Source organism: Mustelus asterias, chromosome 11 (assembly GCF_964213995.1).
Source record: "Mustelus asterias chromosome 11, sMusAst1.hap1.1, whole genome shotgun sequence".
Lineage (NCBI taxonomy): Eukaryota > Metazoa > Chordata > Chondrichthyes > Carcharhiniformes > Triakidae > Mustelus > Mustelus asterias.
The window spans coordinates 45309659-45325873 of NC_135811.1; the positions used below are offsets into that span (position 1 = coordinate 45309659).

Consider the following 16215-nt stretch of genomic DNA (forward strand, 5'->3'; position numbering starts at 1 on the left):
TCTCCCAGGGAGACCAAACGCAGACCAGGTGAAACATTACTAAAATGCACTAGCGGGTATAAAAAGGAAAATCTGAAAAAAGGTTAATGCAGCGTTAGCCTTTGTAATGAGAGCTGGAGTTGAAAGTGAAGGAAGTTTTGCTCCAGCTATACAAAGCAGTGGTCAGACCAAATATGGAGTACTAGGTACAGTTCTGGACACTGCACTTCTGAAAAGGATACATTAGTTTTGGAATATTTGGTGAAAAATGTTACAAGGTCCCAAGTAATGAGGAAAGAGTATATGAACTAGACTTGTATTTCCTGATAAGATTTCTGATTTTGAAAGAAATTGGTAGGATAGATGAGGAAACTTAGGACCAGGAGACAATGTTAAAATTAATGCTGGCCCACAAAAGTAGCAGGTACTAGCTCAAGTTAATGAGGTTAACAAGCTTTTGTTGGACAGGAGTATAAATAGATACGGAATCGAAGTGGATTGATTGATTTGTAACTTGCCTCTATCATGATCTGATTGAATGGACAGACAGGTTTGAGGGGTTCAAATAGAATTGTTCCTCTTCCTAAAGCATTGAGGGGGGCTTCAATGACAATGGACTGAGGCAAAGGCAGTTATGCTTTTGGGAGAGGTCAACAGGATCAGAAGCTCAGTTCAGGGTCAGAAAGGATTCTGTGGTTGTCAATAGTTTGAGGCCAAGGAATGGGATAGAGTTGATGGTAAGCTCATGTCCAAAGCTGATCATGTCAGCCAAACTTCAGGAAGACTGGAGAAAATTCAGTCCATTCAAGGTTGAGGTCAGATTTAAAAATTAATGACAGTATGAAGGCAGTGAAGGTGGTTAACAGAATGGTAGAGCTGTGCGCCAACATACATGTCGAAACAAACCCCATTTCTGTGCATGACATCACCAAGATGAGCAAAGGAGTGGGAATGGCCCAATGGCAAATGGAATTTAACGCAGACAAGTGTGAGATATTGCACTTTGGAAGGACAAATCAAAGTAGAACGTACAGGGTAAATGGTAGGACTCTGAAGAGTGCAGTTGAACAGAGGGATCTGGGAATACAGGTACAGAATTCCCTAAAAGTGACGTCACAGGTGGATAGGGTCGTAAAGAGTGCCTTTGGTACATTGGCCTTTATAAATCGGAGTATCGAGTATAAAAGTTGGGAGTGTTATGGTAAGGTTATATAAGGCATTGGTGAGGCCGTATTTGGAGTATTGTGTACAGTTTTGGTCACCTAGTTACAGGAAGGATGTAAATAAGATTGAAAGAGTGCAGAGAAGGTTCACAAGGATGTTGCCGGGACTTGAGAAGCTGAGTTACAGAGAGAGATTGAATAGGTTAGGACTTTATTCCCTGGAGCGTAGAAGATTGAGGGGAGATTTGATAGAGGTGTATAAGATTTTGATGGGTATAGATAGAGTGAATGCAAGCAGGCTTTTTCCGCTGAGGCTAGGGGAGAAAAAAACCAGAGGGCATGGGTTAAGGGTGAAAGGAGAAAAGTTTAAAGGGAATATTAGGGGGGGCTTCTTCACGCAGAGAGTGGTGGGAGTGTGGAATGAGCTGCCAGATAAAGTGGTAAATGCGGGGTCACTTTTAACATTTAAGAAAAACTTGGACGGGTTCATGGATGAGAGGGGTGTGGAGGGATATGGTCCAAGTGGGCGGCACGGTAGCACAGTGGTTAGCACTGCTGCTTCACAGCTCCAGGGACCTGGGTTCGATTCCCGGCTTGGGTCACTGTCTGTGTGGAGTTTGCACATTCTCCTCGTGTCTGCGTGGGTTTCCTCCGGGTACTCTGGTTTCCTCCCACACTCCAAAGATGTGCGGGTTAGGTTGATTGGCCATGCTAAAATTGCCCCTTAAGTGTCCTGGGATGCGTGGATTAGCGGGTAAAATATGTAGGGATATGGGGGTAGGGCCTGGGTGGGATTGTGGTCGGTGCAGACTCGATGGGCCGAATGGCCTCTTTCTGTACTGTAGGGTTTCTATGATTTCTTCTAAGTGCAGGTCAGTGGGACTAGGCATAAAATGGTTCGGCACAGACAAGAAGGGGCAAAAGGCCTGTTTCTGAGCTGTAATTTTCTATGGTTCTAAGAAGCAGCATGTAGATAAAGAGGAGGGACTAAGAACAGATCTTGAGAGCTCCCAGAGCAACAGTGCAGGATCAAGAGAAGCATTGCTTCTATACTTTGTCTACAAATTTCATTCTCAAATTGCCTTGCCCCTGTCTAGCATTTTCCAATATATTGTTATTCCTGGGGTCATTGTCATTTTGCCGTTCAATCCAAAGGGATTCCTTATGACCAATTCACCATTTCACAGCTTAGTGCCTCAAATATTGTCTCTAATGCTGCTAACTTTGTGATGTTTCTTTCTCTCCTATACCGGTTTCTAATTTAGATTAATAACTTAGATTCAGAGGCCAAATGCAAATTTAGACAAATACCAAACTAGAAGGAACATCTGAACCAGTGATGGAATTAGGAAGGGAGATTAATAAAACATTTGAGTGTAACAATGAAAGATTACATTTGCAAAGATCTGTACATAGGAGATTTTTTTTTTAAAATCAGTAACACATTAGACTCAACAAGATAAAAGAAATGCTGAACTGCACAGCCAAAAACAGCTTGATCTGTGGTTTCACTCTGTTTGAAGATTACAGCTTCTTATTTCAGTCTAGGATTTCAGAATGGCATTCGACCAATAATTTAATACTATACTGAGGGAATGCTATACTCCAAGAAGTAATCTCTTAAATACCGAGCACTGCATGAACAACAACAAGGTATTTTCCAGTCTCCTGGCCAACATTCTTCTCCCCAACTCCAATAAAACCAGTAATTTCTTGTATTGCTGTGCACAAAATAACTCCTGCATCCAGTTACACAATGACTACTTCAAAATGATTTATGACCATGAAGTACTTTAGACTATCCAGAGGGGTGCAACAGACAATTCCTTGCTCGCTCCATTCCAATCAGTGGTGCAAATGGAAGAGTAAAAGATGATTAAATGATATAGCACGCTGGACAGACGACACCAAACAATTTGCCCTGTTATGCCACCAAAAGGAAAAAAATAAATAAGTGATAGAACCATAGAATCCTACAGTGCAGAAGGAGTCCATTTGGCCACTGACCACAATCCCACCCAAGCCCTATACCTGCACGCATCTACCCTGCTAATCCTGCTGGCACTAAGGGTCAATTTATTATGGCCAATCCGCCTAACTTGCACATCTTTGGATAGTTTAGAGAAAAGCAGTCATTGGTCTCTAGTGTCAAAACAATTTTTTTGAGCAATCAGGAATCGTAAGCTTCTGATCTTTCAAAATGAGTTGTATTTAGGACCTACACAAACTGGGTTAAACAGCAGAAAAAAGCTAAGCCCAAAATTGTGATACAAATAGAAATAATTTCATAACAATGGAAGGTAAACCTATGATTGATGCCAGGAATGCATTCTTAATGCAAAAGAGAAAACCTCAAAAGTGGATTTCTGGGTAGTGCAGCAAATGTAAAAATGTTAAGCAATAGTTGGATGCACTAGAGATTGGGTCAATAATTGTAAGATCTTTCAGGAACAGTCAAAATGAAACAAATGGCCATTATCATCTACCCATCTTGTGTTCTCTAGTTTCCATTTGTCAGACCACTTGATCCAATCATTTCCAAATACAGAATTCTCTGACAGAGCAAGGAGAAGGTGGTGATGATGGGCAGACAACACCACATGAACCAATACTTTTGGCCTCACTTTTGCAAAACAATCATTGTCCAAGATTCATTGACGGTGGTCACAGAGGGACACAACTTCTGAAAATTATAGGTAAAGGAGGGACAGATGATAAAGTGTCAAGACTATGTAGAAATGCACTGGCAAGCATTTTCATCTGGAGTTCTGTCAATGATGTGGCATACAATTAAATGTTTTCTGCACAAAAGGTGGTACTAGGTCATCATAAGTGCCCCAGTTCTTCGCCAAATCAAAAAAGAATCCCATTTCCCTCATCTCTCCATATTTCTTCAATTCAACTCGTTATCCAATTTTCCTCAAGAATGTAACAAACTTGAATTTGTCCACACTTTGCAAAAAAAAAAGCAAAAAATTTCTTAACTTTCTCCCTCAAGGCAATTTTGAACTAAATGCTTTATCATCAATTCCCAGAACCCAAGGAAATCAGTTTTTCCCAATTCAACAGCTCTCAAAATATTTTAAGCACTCAATAAATCTTTCCCCCCAACTTTAGTTGCACATGCCTAGCATCATTTTCATAGATCTATGCTCCAAAAGTTCAATGGCGTTAATGTCCTTCCTATGCTAGGCAACCCAAAACTGTAAAAAAGTACTTTACCTGATATCCAACTTATGTCTTTACAATTTTAAAACTTTTAGTTTTTAACAATTCCTAAAATATCGTTTTATGGCTGGATCTACCTTCACTTACAAGTAACAGTGTTTACACGGTTACTGTTAGCCTCCTTATAAAATACCTTTTGAAAAACAAGCTCATCGCACTTATTACATTTAACTAAATCAGACATTGTCAAAAATCTCCATCAAATTTGTTAACGGTTAAATATAGCATTGAGGAAATCTCACACCAAATGAGTAATACAATAAAACAGAAAACAATACTTCCATTCTATGCTCGAATATTTACAAGAAGAAAATTATATAAATGCAATGCAGGAATTGCAAGTCTTATGCAGAATATGTTGGAATTTTGTTGCATATCACTAAAATGTAGGCAGCTACAGTGCTGCATCAGTACACCATTTCATAGTGGTCTTGCTGGAAAACGTACAAGATTAATCCATTATCAAAAACATCCAAGCTAGGTACCCAATTTGTGAACTAGGCAATTTGTCAACTGCCAGTCCATTACTTCCCTTTTAGGCACCAAGTGTGCAGCCATGTGTTCAAATTCTATGACACAAAATGCAAGTTTCTGAGACTACAGGTAGTGAGTGACCTGACATCTATTTTTGAATATTGAAGTTTTATCCACCTAAACCCTGAATAATAATTCATATTAAATTCCTAGTTGTGAGTACTGGCAAAGCTTTACCACCACAGTTTCCATTAAAATTGTCACACTAACATAAAAGTAACACCTTTTTCTTGACTTCACAGTTCTCCACTAAAAACGTTAGTCAATTTCTGCTTATTTTCCAAACTACATTAAAAAGTATACCCAACAAACCAAGCTTCAGTGCATTAACAAGTTTCAAAACAGTGTTAAGCAAACTGAAAAATGCCCTTGTCTGTTCATAACCGTGAAGCTTGCTGATTGAAGATCTGTACGAAGATAAATTTATAAATAGCAAGGAAAATTTAAAAAGGGGGGGGGGGTTTAAAAAAATTTAACCAAAGTCATACAACTACCTTCAGGTGCTCTTCCTGGAAAGGATGCTCAGAATATTCCGGGACAGGCAAATGTTTGTTTTCCACTTCAGCGAATAGCTTTACCACCAGGTTAGTCAGCTCATCCAAGGATTCTGGAACCAATATAGATCATTTGAACACACAAATCACATTTCACATTGCTAACATGAAGCTCCAAGTCCTATCTTTGACAACTGCTGTAAAAATCCAGGTCAGTTGCAGCCATATTGCTCAAATTTAACTCTCCATTTTAAAGGTCATCTATTCTTAGCAGAAACTATAAATCCATAGAGTGGGGAAGAAGTTTAAAATAAAACCATAAAAAGCTACTTCTCCTCATAGTCATTACAGTTTCTCAGTATCTCACCAGTTGAGCTGGTCTGAAGTCATGGTTCTCACTAACTGGTGTGGAATTCATTGATCAGTGTGTCCAATGTCTTAGCAATTGTATCCTTTGAGAATTACCTTAAGCCAATTAAATTGCTAAAGACAGGTATCAGCATTGGGTGCAGTGTAAATAGAGATAGCTGCAATAGATGGGTGTGGAGAACCATAAGGGGAATAAAGAATAAATTTATTTAGAAGGTTAAAAAACAAGCTTCTGGATCAATCCATCAACATTTTTGATTGAGAGAATTAACATAGTGCCCTATCAGTAACAAAACTAGGCCAACCAGGCAGGAAAAAGGCCTGATCCAAGCTATCATAAGGGTTTGAAATGTTACATGAACATTAAAGTAAAATCTCCTGAGTGTTACTTTAATATAAGGGGATGTTCTTTTTGAAAAAAAGGAGTACCCTCTTGTTCACTTTTTTTTTTACTTCCACTCAAGGCATTTTTATTCACAGTTAAATGTTTTATTTTTAACTAGCCCTCACCCACAGTCGAAATTTGTGTATTATGGCAATGTTTAGCAAGCAAAACAGATCTTCAGAACTATTGAAGATATACCAGAAGCAACTCCATTTACCAAATAAGATGCCAAATTTCAAGGCCATTTCTGTTAATGATGGGAGCTTCACTGGCTCCCAGCTGGACACCAAAACATAGATATGGAAGTAACAAAATGCATTGTTTTTAGTTTAGAAGTTTACTTATTAGTGTCACAAGTAGGCTTACATTAACACTGCAATGAAGTTAGTGAAAATCCCCAAGTCGCCACACTCTGACGCCTGTTTGGGTACAGAGGGAGAATTTAAGCGTGGTTAATACACCTAACCAGCACGTCTTTCGGACTGCGGGAGGAACCGGAGTACCCGGAGGAAATCCACACACAGGGAGAACGTGCAGATTCCGCAGTGACCCAGGCCCTTGGCGCTGCGAGGCAGCCGTGCTAACCGCTATGCTGCCACCGTGCCACCATACATGTTCTGTTTCTTTAGGAAAAAAGGAAATGTTATTTACAGTATCCTGCTGTTTTAACAATAAACTGTTTTTTAAAATTGGGATTCATCCCTTCTAAAGTAGGGAAAGTAATGTCTGTGTGGAGTTTGCACATTGTGTGTGTCTGCGTGAATTTCCTCCCACAGTCCAAAGATGTGCTGGTTGGGTGGATTAGTCAAGAGGACTAGCTAGGGTAAATGCATAGGGTTATGGGGATAGGGCCTGGGTGAGATTGTGGTTGGTGCAAACTCAATGGGCCGAATGGCCTCCTTCTGCATTCTAGGGTTCTATTCTATGATAATTAGCTGCCATGGGAAATGCTGTTGTGTATAAAAGCTCATTTTAAATCCAACTTGGATTTCTGAATCCATAACTTGCTTTTAGTCAAACCAAATGTAAATAAAAATAGCTTAATCAATTGTACCTATTAATTGAAGATATCGATTTACTCAAACTCCAATCCAGCTACGTAACTCCAACATCTAACCCTCTGTTGCTCAAATCAGTGGAATTTTCCTTTAGAGAAATGCTGACAATCTTGAAATATAATTTAGTTCAAGTACTCAATGTCCCAACAATGAACCGTAGGCAACTGTGCTTATGGTTAATTTAACAAAAAAAATTAGAAAAGGAAAACACATTCAAATCTTCAGACTGCCTCCAATGTTGAAGGCCATGGCCTCTTCCCTACTACATTAAAGTATTCGACCATATACTCGTTCAACTAGTAATTAATTCCCAAAAGAGGAAAAATAGATCAATTGCTAGTGGTAAACTGCAGAAGCAGACAAATCAATTACAAGTTCTTATTTCATAAGAAAGAGGATTTTAGATATCTTGTTAAAAAAATTAGCAAGCACTTAAGTCCAAGATTTACAGTTTGAATACAATATTAGTTCCCATAAATAAAATATTTGGTGCATGCTATCAGATGTTCTGCTCGTCATTGTTACTTTCTAACAATGGTACTGCTGACTCCTGACAAATATGCCATGCTGCTTCAAGAAATTTCAGTTATTATTTTCTCTCATCAAAATGTTAGAATCCTTGATAGATGTGGACATAAGGGCCTGAACTTCCAATTCAAGTCGGACGGTCACTCAGCTCCTAGTCTTTTTAACCTTATCTTTTTTCTATCTTATTTTGCCCAAGCTTCAGACCCAGGTCAGGTGAGATCAGAGTCCCTGGGGGCTAGCGTTTGAAGAGCAGCTCTGTCGGTTGCGGAGTCCACACTAACTGCTGTAAACCAGACAAGTTAAAAGGTCCTTTTAGGCCAGAGAAAAGGCAAGTGGATAGGATTGGGAGGGTGTGGGGAAAGCAGAGGAGTGGGGAAGGTGGTGCTCAGGTCCTGTAGGTCTGTAGAATAGCTCCCCATAGTCAGGAGAGGTTTTAATTGATGTATCCTAGTCAGAACCATCCAAAGTTGAAAACTTAAATCACCTTTGCGGATGGTTCCCAGTGCGGGGCAATTGCCCAGAGGAAATTTGCTCTTCTGGGCAATTACTGTGCAAACCTTACCTGTGAACTTCCGAAGGGGATTCCCCAGTGCACCTTTGGGGTAACCCCCAGTATGACGCAGTGGAGCTTGGAAGTTACAGCCAGTATAGAAACAAGGCCAGCCGGCAGATAGGTCTGTGCCGGTGTTTAAGCTTCACACAAGTCTCCTTCCTGTATTGCAATAAAAAAGGCCATTTAACCCATTGTGCCCATGTCAGTTTTTCTTTTGCTACAGCAAACCAAAATGGCTCATTGTACCATTCTCTCCCTATAGCCCTGTATCTTAAAAGATGCAATGGTTTCCATTTCAACAACTCTGTGGTAAAACAAACAACAAACTAGATTTATATAACTCCTTTAACAAGAGGAACATGAAACAAAAATAGCAGAAGGAGATATTACGGTACATGATCAAAAGCTTAAATCACACAGCTTTTAAGATGTGTCTTAAAATAGGAGGCAGAGGCTCAGAACGAGAATTCCTCGAGTTTAGCACCCAGGCAATTGAAGGCACAGTCACCAATGTGGAGCAATGAAAATCAAGAATGTGCAAGAGGTAAACATCTCAGAGGGTTGCAGTTTGGAAGATATTGCAGGGATGAAGAGGAGCAAGGCCATGGAGGGATGTGAAAACAAGGATGGGAATTGTTTAAAAAAAAAAACAGGATGCAGGACAAGGAACCAATGTAGATCAGCAAGCACATGGAGGAGTTGGTATGACTTAGCAGACAGAGTTTGGATGAGCTCAAGTTTTTGTATGGTGGATGTTGGGAGACCAACCTGGAAAGCACTGAAACAGTCAGTCAATGTCTTTTGGCACAAGTCATAACGTCAGGGCAAGATACAGTTGGGGACCAATTTATTTTGTTTAAAGCAGATGAAAGGGAATATTCAACACACCTACTTTTGGAACAAAGCCACAAGATTCCAAGGGTTTTAAACAAACTTAACTGCATAAATTCAGAAAGATAAAACAATTTACAATGTGTTGCTTATACTCAGGGAACTATGAGGTACATGTGAATTAACAGATAACAGTGGTCAAACACACCACACTGCCAGATACGACTAAGACAGAGTCCAAGGAATTCTCAAGAACCCACCAGATGTCAGTAAATACCAAATCAAACAAACAATCTAATTGAAAGAATTCCCAGCTCCACTTTTGAAGATGTCTTCTCAGAATTCTCTCCAAATATTGCTCCCACTCACTTTTAACAATGTCCACCTCATGGAAAGAAGTCTCACAACGCCAGGTTAAAGTCCAACAGGTTTATTTGGTAGCAAATACAATAAGCTTTCGGAGCACTGCTCCTTCGTCAGATGGAGTGGAAATGTGCTCTCAAACAGTGCAAACAGACAAAATCAAGTTGCAGAATACTGATTAGAATGCGAATCCTACAGCCAGCCAGGTCTTAAAGGTACAGACAATGTGGGTGGAGGGAACATTCAACACAGGTTAGAGAGATGTGTATTGTCTCCAGACAGAACAGCTAGTGAGATTCTACAAGCCCAGGAGGCAAGCTGTGGGGTTACTGATAATGTGACATAAATCCAACATCCCGGTTTAGGCCGTCCTCATGTGTGCGGAACTTGGCTATCAGTTTCTGCTCAGCGACTCTGCACCATCATATGTCGTGAAGGCCCCCTTGGAGAACGCTTACCTGAAGATCCAAGGCTGAATGCCCGTGACTGCTGAAGTGCTCCCCCACAGGAAGAGAACAGTCTTGCCTGGTGATTGTCGAGCGGTGTTCATTCATCCGTTGTCGTAGTGTCTGCATGGTTTCCCCAATGTACCATGCCTCGGGACATCCTTTCCTGCAGCGTATCAGGTAGACAATGTTGGCCGAGTTGCAAGAGTAGGTACCGTGTACCTGGTAGATGGTGTTCTCACGCGAGGTGGCATCCGTGTCGATGATCCGGCACGTCTTGCAGAGGTTGCTGTGGCAGGGTTGTGTGGTGTTGTGGTCACTGTTCTCCTGAAGGCTGGGTAGTTTGCTGCGGACAACGGTCGGTTTGAGGTTGCATGGTTGTTTGAAGGCAAGAAGTGGGGGTGTGGGGATGGCCTTGGCGAGATGTTCGTCTTCATCAATGACATGTTGAAGGCTCTGGAGGAGATGCCGTAGCTTCTCCGCTCCGGGAAAGTACTGGACGACGAAGGGTACTCTGTCCACTGTTTTCAGAGCTTTCCATCTGACGAAGGAGCAGTGCTCCGAAAGCTTATGGTATTTGCTACCAAATAAACCTGTTGGACTTTAACCTGGTGTTGTGAGACTTCTTACCGTGTTCACCCCAGTCCAACACCAGCATCTCCACATCATGACTACCATTGACACCGCAAACTGCCGGCTCCAAGTGGAGAGGATCTCCAAGAAGATCGCGCATATCGACACAGACATCAAGTTTCTACAAACGTGCAAGAAAGCAGACAAGATACCGAAAGGACTACAGATCACGAACCCACTCAGGTCAACCTATAACAGACTACCCCGAGAGACTTTGCCGTCGCACCTCTCTCACTCCTCAAGCACCAGCTCTACAGCAAACACCGCAGCCTGGAAACCAAGATCGAATCCATATTCAAAACTTGCGCTCGGGACGCAGACCAGCTGCGAAACTCTGCCGAGCAGACGAGACAAAGGAACTACACCATCTACATGCACACCAAGAACAGGAAACTCGAGAAACTCGGCATCACCACCAGCAGCAACCAAGCCTCCCCCGGTACCAAGTAGAAAACAGTATCACTGCAGGAAAGTCCATTGTCAACTTATCGGACTACACACTTCAGCCAGATGAAATCGAAGTTCTCAGCCGAGGGCTCAACTTTTGTCCCACTACCAAAATAGACCCCATCAGTCTCGCAGCGGACACAGAGGAATTCATCAGGCAAATGAGGCTGTGGGAATTCTTCCACAAACCCCCAAGAGGCCAACAGCGAACACAATGAGACAGCCAATGAACCGGAACAGCAGACAGAGATCCGCAGTGCAACCGAAAAGGAAAGAGTTGAATTGGACTCCTCCGGAAGGCCGCTGCCCTCGACTTGACATGTATGCCCAAGCCATCAGGAGGTGCGTCAACACCAAATTCATCAGCCGCACTCACAAGACAGCCCCGAACATCACCCAAGCACAACGCCACGCCATCCACGCTCTCAAGACCAACTGCAACATTGTCATCAAACCAGCAGACAAAGGAGGGGCCATCGTCACACTGAACAGAACGGATTACTGCAAAGAAGTGTACCGACAACTGAACGAGGAACACTACAGACAGTTAGCCACAGATCCGACCAAAGAACACACCCGTCAACTCAACACTCTGATCAAAACCTTTGATCCGGACCTTCAAAACACCCTCCGTGCTCTCATCCCACGTACTCCACATGTTGGAGATCTCTACTGCCTCCCAAAGATACACAAGGCAAACACACCCGGCCGTCCCATAGTTTCAGGCAATGGGACCCTGTGCGAGAACCTCTCCGGCTATGTCGAGGGCATCTTGAAACCCATTGTACAAAGAACACCCAGCTTTTGTCGCGACACTACAGACTTCCTACAGAAACTCAGCACACATGGAGCAGTTGAACCAGGAGCACTCCTCGTCACAATGGATGTATCGGCACTCTACACCAGCATCCCCCACAATGATGGCATTGCTGCAACGGCCTCAGTACTCAATGCCGTCAACTGCCAGTTTCCAGATGCAATTTTACAACTCATCCGCTTCATCCTGGACCACAATGTCTTCACCTTCAACAACCAGTTTTTCATCCAGACACACGGAACAGCCGTGGGGACCAAATTCGCACCTCAATATGTCAACATCTTCATGCACAGGTTCGAACAAGACTTCTTCACTGCACAAGACTTTCAACCGATGCTATACACTAGATACATTGATGATATTTTCTTCCTTTGGAGTCATGGTGAGCAATCACTGAAACAACTATATGATGACATCAACAAGTTCCATCCCACCATCAGACTCACCATGGACTACTCTCCGGAATCGGTTGCATTCTTGGACACACGCATCTCCATTAAGGACGGTCACCTCAGCACCTCACTGTACCGCAAGCCCACGGATAACCTCATGATGCTCCACTGCTCCAGCTTCCACCCTAAACATGTTAAAGAAGCCATCCCCTACGGACAAGCCCTCCGAATACACAGGATCTGCACAGATGAGGAGGATCGCAACAGACACCTCCAGACGCTGAAAGATGCCCTCATAACAACAGGATATGGCGCTCGACTCATCGATCAACAGTTCCGACGCGCCACAGCGAAAAACCGCACTGACCTCCTCAGAAGACAAACACGGGACACGGTGGACAGAGTACCCTTCGTCGTCCAGTACTTCCCCAGAGCGGAGAAGCTACAGCATCTCCTCCGGAGCCTTCAACATATCATTGAAGACGACGAACATCTCGCCAAGGCCATCCCCACACCCCCACTTCTTGCCTTCAAACAACCACGCAACCTCAAACAGACCATTGTCCGCAGCAAACTACCCAGCCTTCAGGAGAACAGTGACCACGACACCACACAACCCTGCCACAGCAACCTCTGCAAGACGTGCCGGATCATCGACACGGATGCCATCATCTCACGTGAGAACACCATCTACCAGGTACACGGTACTACTCATGCAACTCGGCCAACATTGTCTACCTGATACGCTGCAGGAAAGGATGTCCCGAGGCATGGTACATTGGGGAAACCATGCAGACACTACGACAACGGATGAATGAACACCGCTCGACAATCACCAGGCAAGACTGTTCTCTTCCTGTGGGGGAGCACTTCAGCAGTCACAGGCATTCAGCCTTGGATCTTCAGGTAAGTGTTCTCCAAGGCAGCCTTCACGACACACGACAGTGCAGAGTCGCTGAGCAGAAACTGATAGCCAAGTTCCGCACACATGAGGACGGCCTAAACCGGGATGTTGGATTTATGTCACATTATCAGTAACCCCCACAGCTTGCCTCCTGGGCTTGTAGAATCTCACTAGCTGTTCTGTCTGGAGACAATACACATTTCTTTAACCTGTGTTTAATGTTCCCTCCACCCACATTGTCTGTACCTTTAAGACCTGGCTGGCGGTAGGATTCGCATTCTAATCAGTATTCTGCAACTTGATTTTGTCTGTTTGCACTGTTTGAGAGCACATTTCCACTCCATCTGACGAAGGAGCAGTGCTCCGAAAGCTTATTGTATTTGCTACCAAATAAACCTGTTGGACTTTAACCTGGTGGACTTTAACCTGGTGTTGTGAGACTTCTTACCGTGTTCACCCCAGTCCAACACCGACATCTCCACATCACCTCATGGAATCCAGGAAGAAGGAATTCGGAGTACACTCAAACTCCAAGCACATTTTCAGATCTATGGCCATGCCAAGCAGAACATCACTGCTCCAAGTGCAGCATAATGGTTAGCACTATTGCTGCACAGCACCAGGGACCCAGGTTTGATTCAGCCTTGGGTGATTTGCATATTCTCCCTGTGTGGGTTTCCACCAGGTACTTTGGTTTCTTCCCACAGTCCAAAGATGTGCAGGTTAGGTGGATTGGCCATGGTAAATGCGCATGGTTACACTGGGCAAGATGCTCTTCTGGAGAGTCAATGCAGACTCAATGGACCTAATGACTTCCTTCTGCACAATAAAGATTCTATGGATACCTTTGCCCCAATTCTGCTCCCCACAGCTCTTTAACTTAAATGGGACCCATTTCTGTCCTTTTTGTCTGTGGCACTTGTTGGTTGGCAGGTTACATCAAAAATAACTTGTTCACTGACCCTTGAACAGAACAGATCTAGGGGCCTATCAAAACACTCCAAGGGTCACACCCTTGCGACTTGGCAGGAACCAATTGTACCTTGTAGTGTTACAATCCCCACCAACTTCTAATCTACCACCCAGGGGCACACAGATCAAAAATTCTATGACAAAGTGTCCCAAGTTCACTCCCTCAGATGACAGGACCCCTTGTGACAAGAAATAGTTTTTCCTTATTCATTCCATTAAAAACTTCAACATTTTGAGAGACCGCATCAAATCTCCTCAACTTGATCTGCACTGTTGTGTAACTGGAGACCGTTTGCTTACAGAAATTAAAATTTGCATTTAAACCAAAATGGCGGGGGAATGGGAACCTATGCAAGGAGTCAGAGGAGAGAGAATCAAGCTAAGAACAAAAGTCAATAAAAGGAGAAGTAGTAGTGATAGGCAGAAAAAGGACCCGAAATCTTGGAAAACAGTGGTTATATCGAAGAATTCCAGTAGATTTGTCAAGCATGATTTCCCTTTCATTAATCCATGCTGACTGTGTCCAATCCTGCTACTGTTTTGCTACAAAATCTTTGATAACAGATTTTTCCCCCCCACAGGCTTACTGATCTATAATTCCCCGTTTTCTCTTGCATCCTTTTTTAAAACCGTGGGGTTACATTCTTTTCAATTTGTAGGAACTGTTCCAGAGTCTATAGAATCTTGAAAGATGACCATTTCCTCCAGCCACTTTAACATTCTGGGATGTAGATTATCAGGCCCTGGGGGATTTATTGGCCTTCAATCCCATCAGTTTCCTCAAACACCATTTCTCTAATAATACTGATCTCCTTCAGTTCCTCGCTCTCACTAAACCATGATCCCCAACATTGCTGATACGTTATTTGTGTCCTCCTTTGTGAAGCTAGAACCCAATGTATTCAGTTGGTCAGCCATTTCTTTGTTCCCCCATCATAAATTCTCGTTTGTTGAAGACAAATGTACATCCCTTACAGTCAATCTTTTTCTCCTCTCATATCTATAGAAACATTTACAGCAAGTTTTTATGTTCCCCGCAAGCTTACTCTAGTATTTGCCCCTTCTTAAGTCCCAAGGTCCTCCTCTGCTGAATTCTAAACTGCTCCCAATCCTCAGATCTGTTATTTTTCCTGGCCAATTTGGATTACTGTCCCTTGGATCTAATAAAATCTCTAGTTTTCCTTGCAAGCCATGTTTTAGCCACCTTTCCAGTTTTACTTTTGCGGCAGACAGAAATAAACAATTGTTGTAGTTCACCCATGCGCTCATTGAATGTATCTCATTGCCTATCCACTGTAATCCCTTTAAGTAATGCTTCCCAGCCCATCATAGCTAACTTACGCCTCATATCGTAGTTTCTTTCATTAGGATTCTGGACCCTAGTCTCAGAATCAACTATGCCTCTGTCATCGTGATGAAAAATTCTATCATATTATGGTCGCTTATCCTCAAGGAGTCTTACACAACTAGATTGTAACTATCCAGTCCAGAATGGCCTACTCTAGTCGATTCCTCAACATATGATTCAGAAAACTATCCTGTGTACACTCCAGGAATTCCTCCTCATGATACTGTGGCTCAGTTGGTTTGTCTAATCTATATGCAGATTAAAATCACCCATAATTATTGATGTTACTTTAATCGCATGCATCTCTAATTCCGGTTCAATGCTTTTGCCAATATCACCACTAGTGTGGGGATCTACATACAGCCCCTGCTAAAGTTTTGTGCCCCTTGGGGGTTTCTTAGATTCCACATTGTCAAATTCCTTCCTGCTTATGGTGTAAATTTTCTCTTTAACCAGCAATACAACTCATAAGAACATAAGAAATAGAAGCAGGAGTAGGCCATCTAGCCCCTCGAGCCTGCCCCGCCATTCAATAAGATCATGGCTGATCTGAATTGGATCAGTTCCACTTACCCGCCTGATCCCTATAACCCCTAATTCCCTTACCGATCAGGAATCCATCTGTGATTTAAGCATATTCAACGAGGTAGTCTCCACCACTTCAGTGGGCAGAGAATTCCAGAGATTCACCACCCTCTGAGAGAAGAAGTTCCTCCTCAACTCTGTCCTAAACCGACCCCCCTTTATTTTGAGGCTGTGCCCTCTAGTTCT

The 16215-nt window shown here is 42.8% G+C and overlaps 1 protein-coding gene across 4 annotated transcripts in view; it reads right to left on the reverse strand.

The window, feature by feature from the left end:
- Positions 1 to 16215, reverse strand: part of ide (insulin-degrading enzyme) — a 120032-nt gene that overhangs the window by 82167 nt on the left and 21650 nt on the right. For all 4 annotated transcript variants that reach the window (XM_078223520.1, XM_078223518.1, XM_078223517.1 and 1 more), the window contains exon 6: positions 5399 to 5511. In XM_078223520.1, coding sequence (XP_078079646.1) covers positions 5399 to 5511 — 113 coding nt within the window. The remainder of the gene's footprint in view (positions 1 to 5398; positions 5512 to 16215) is intronic.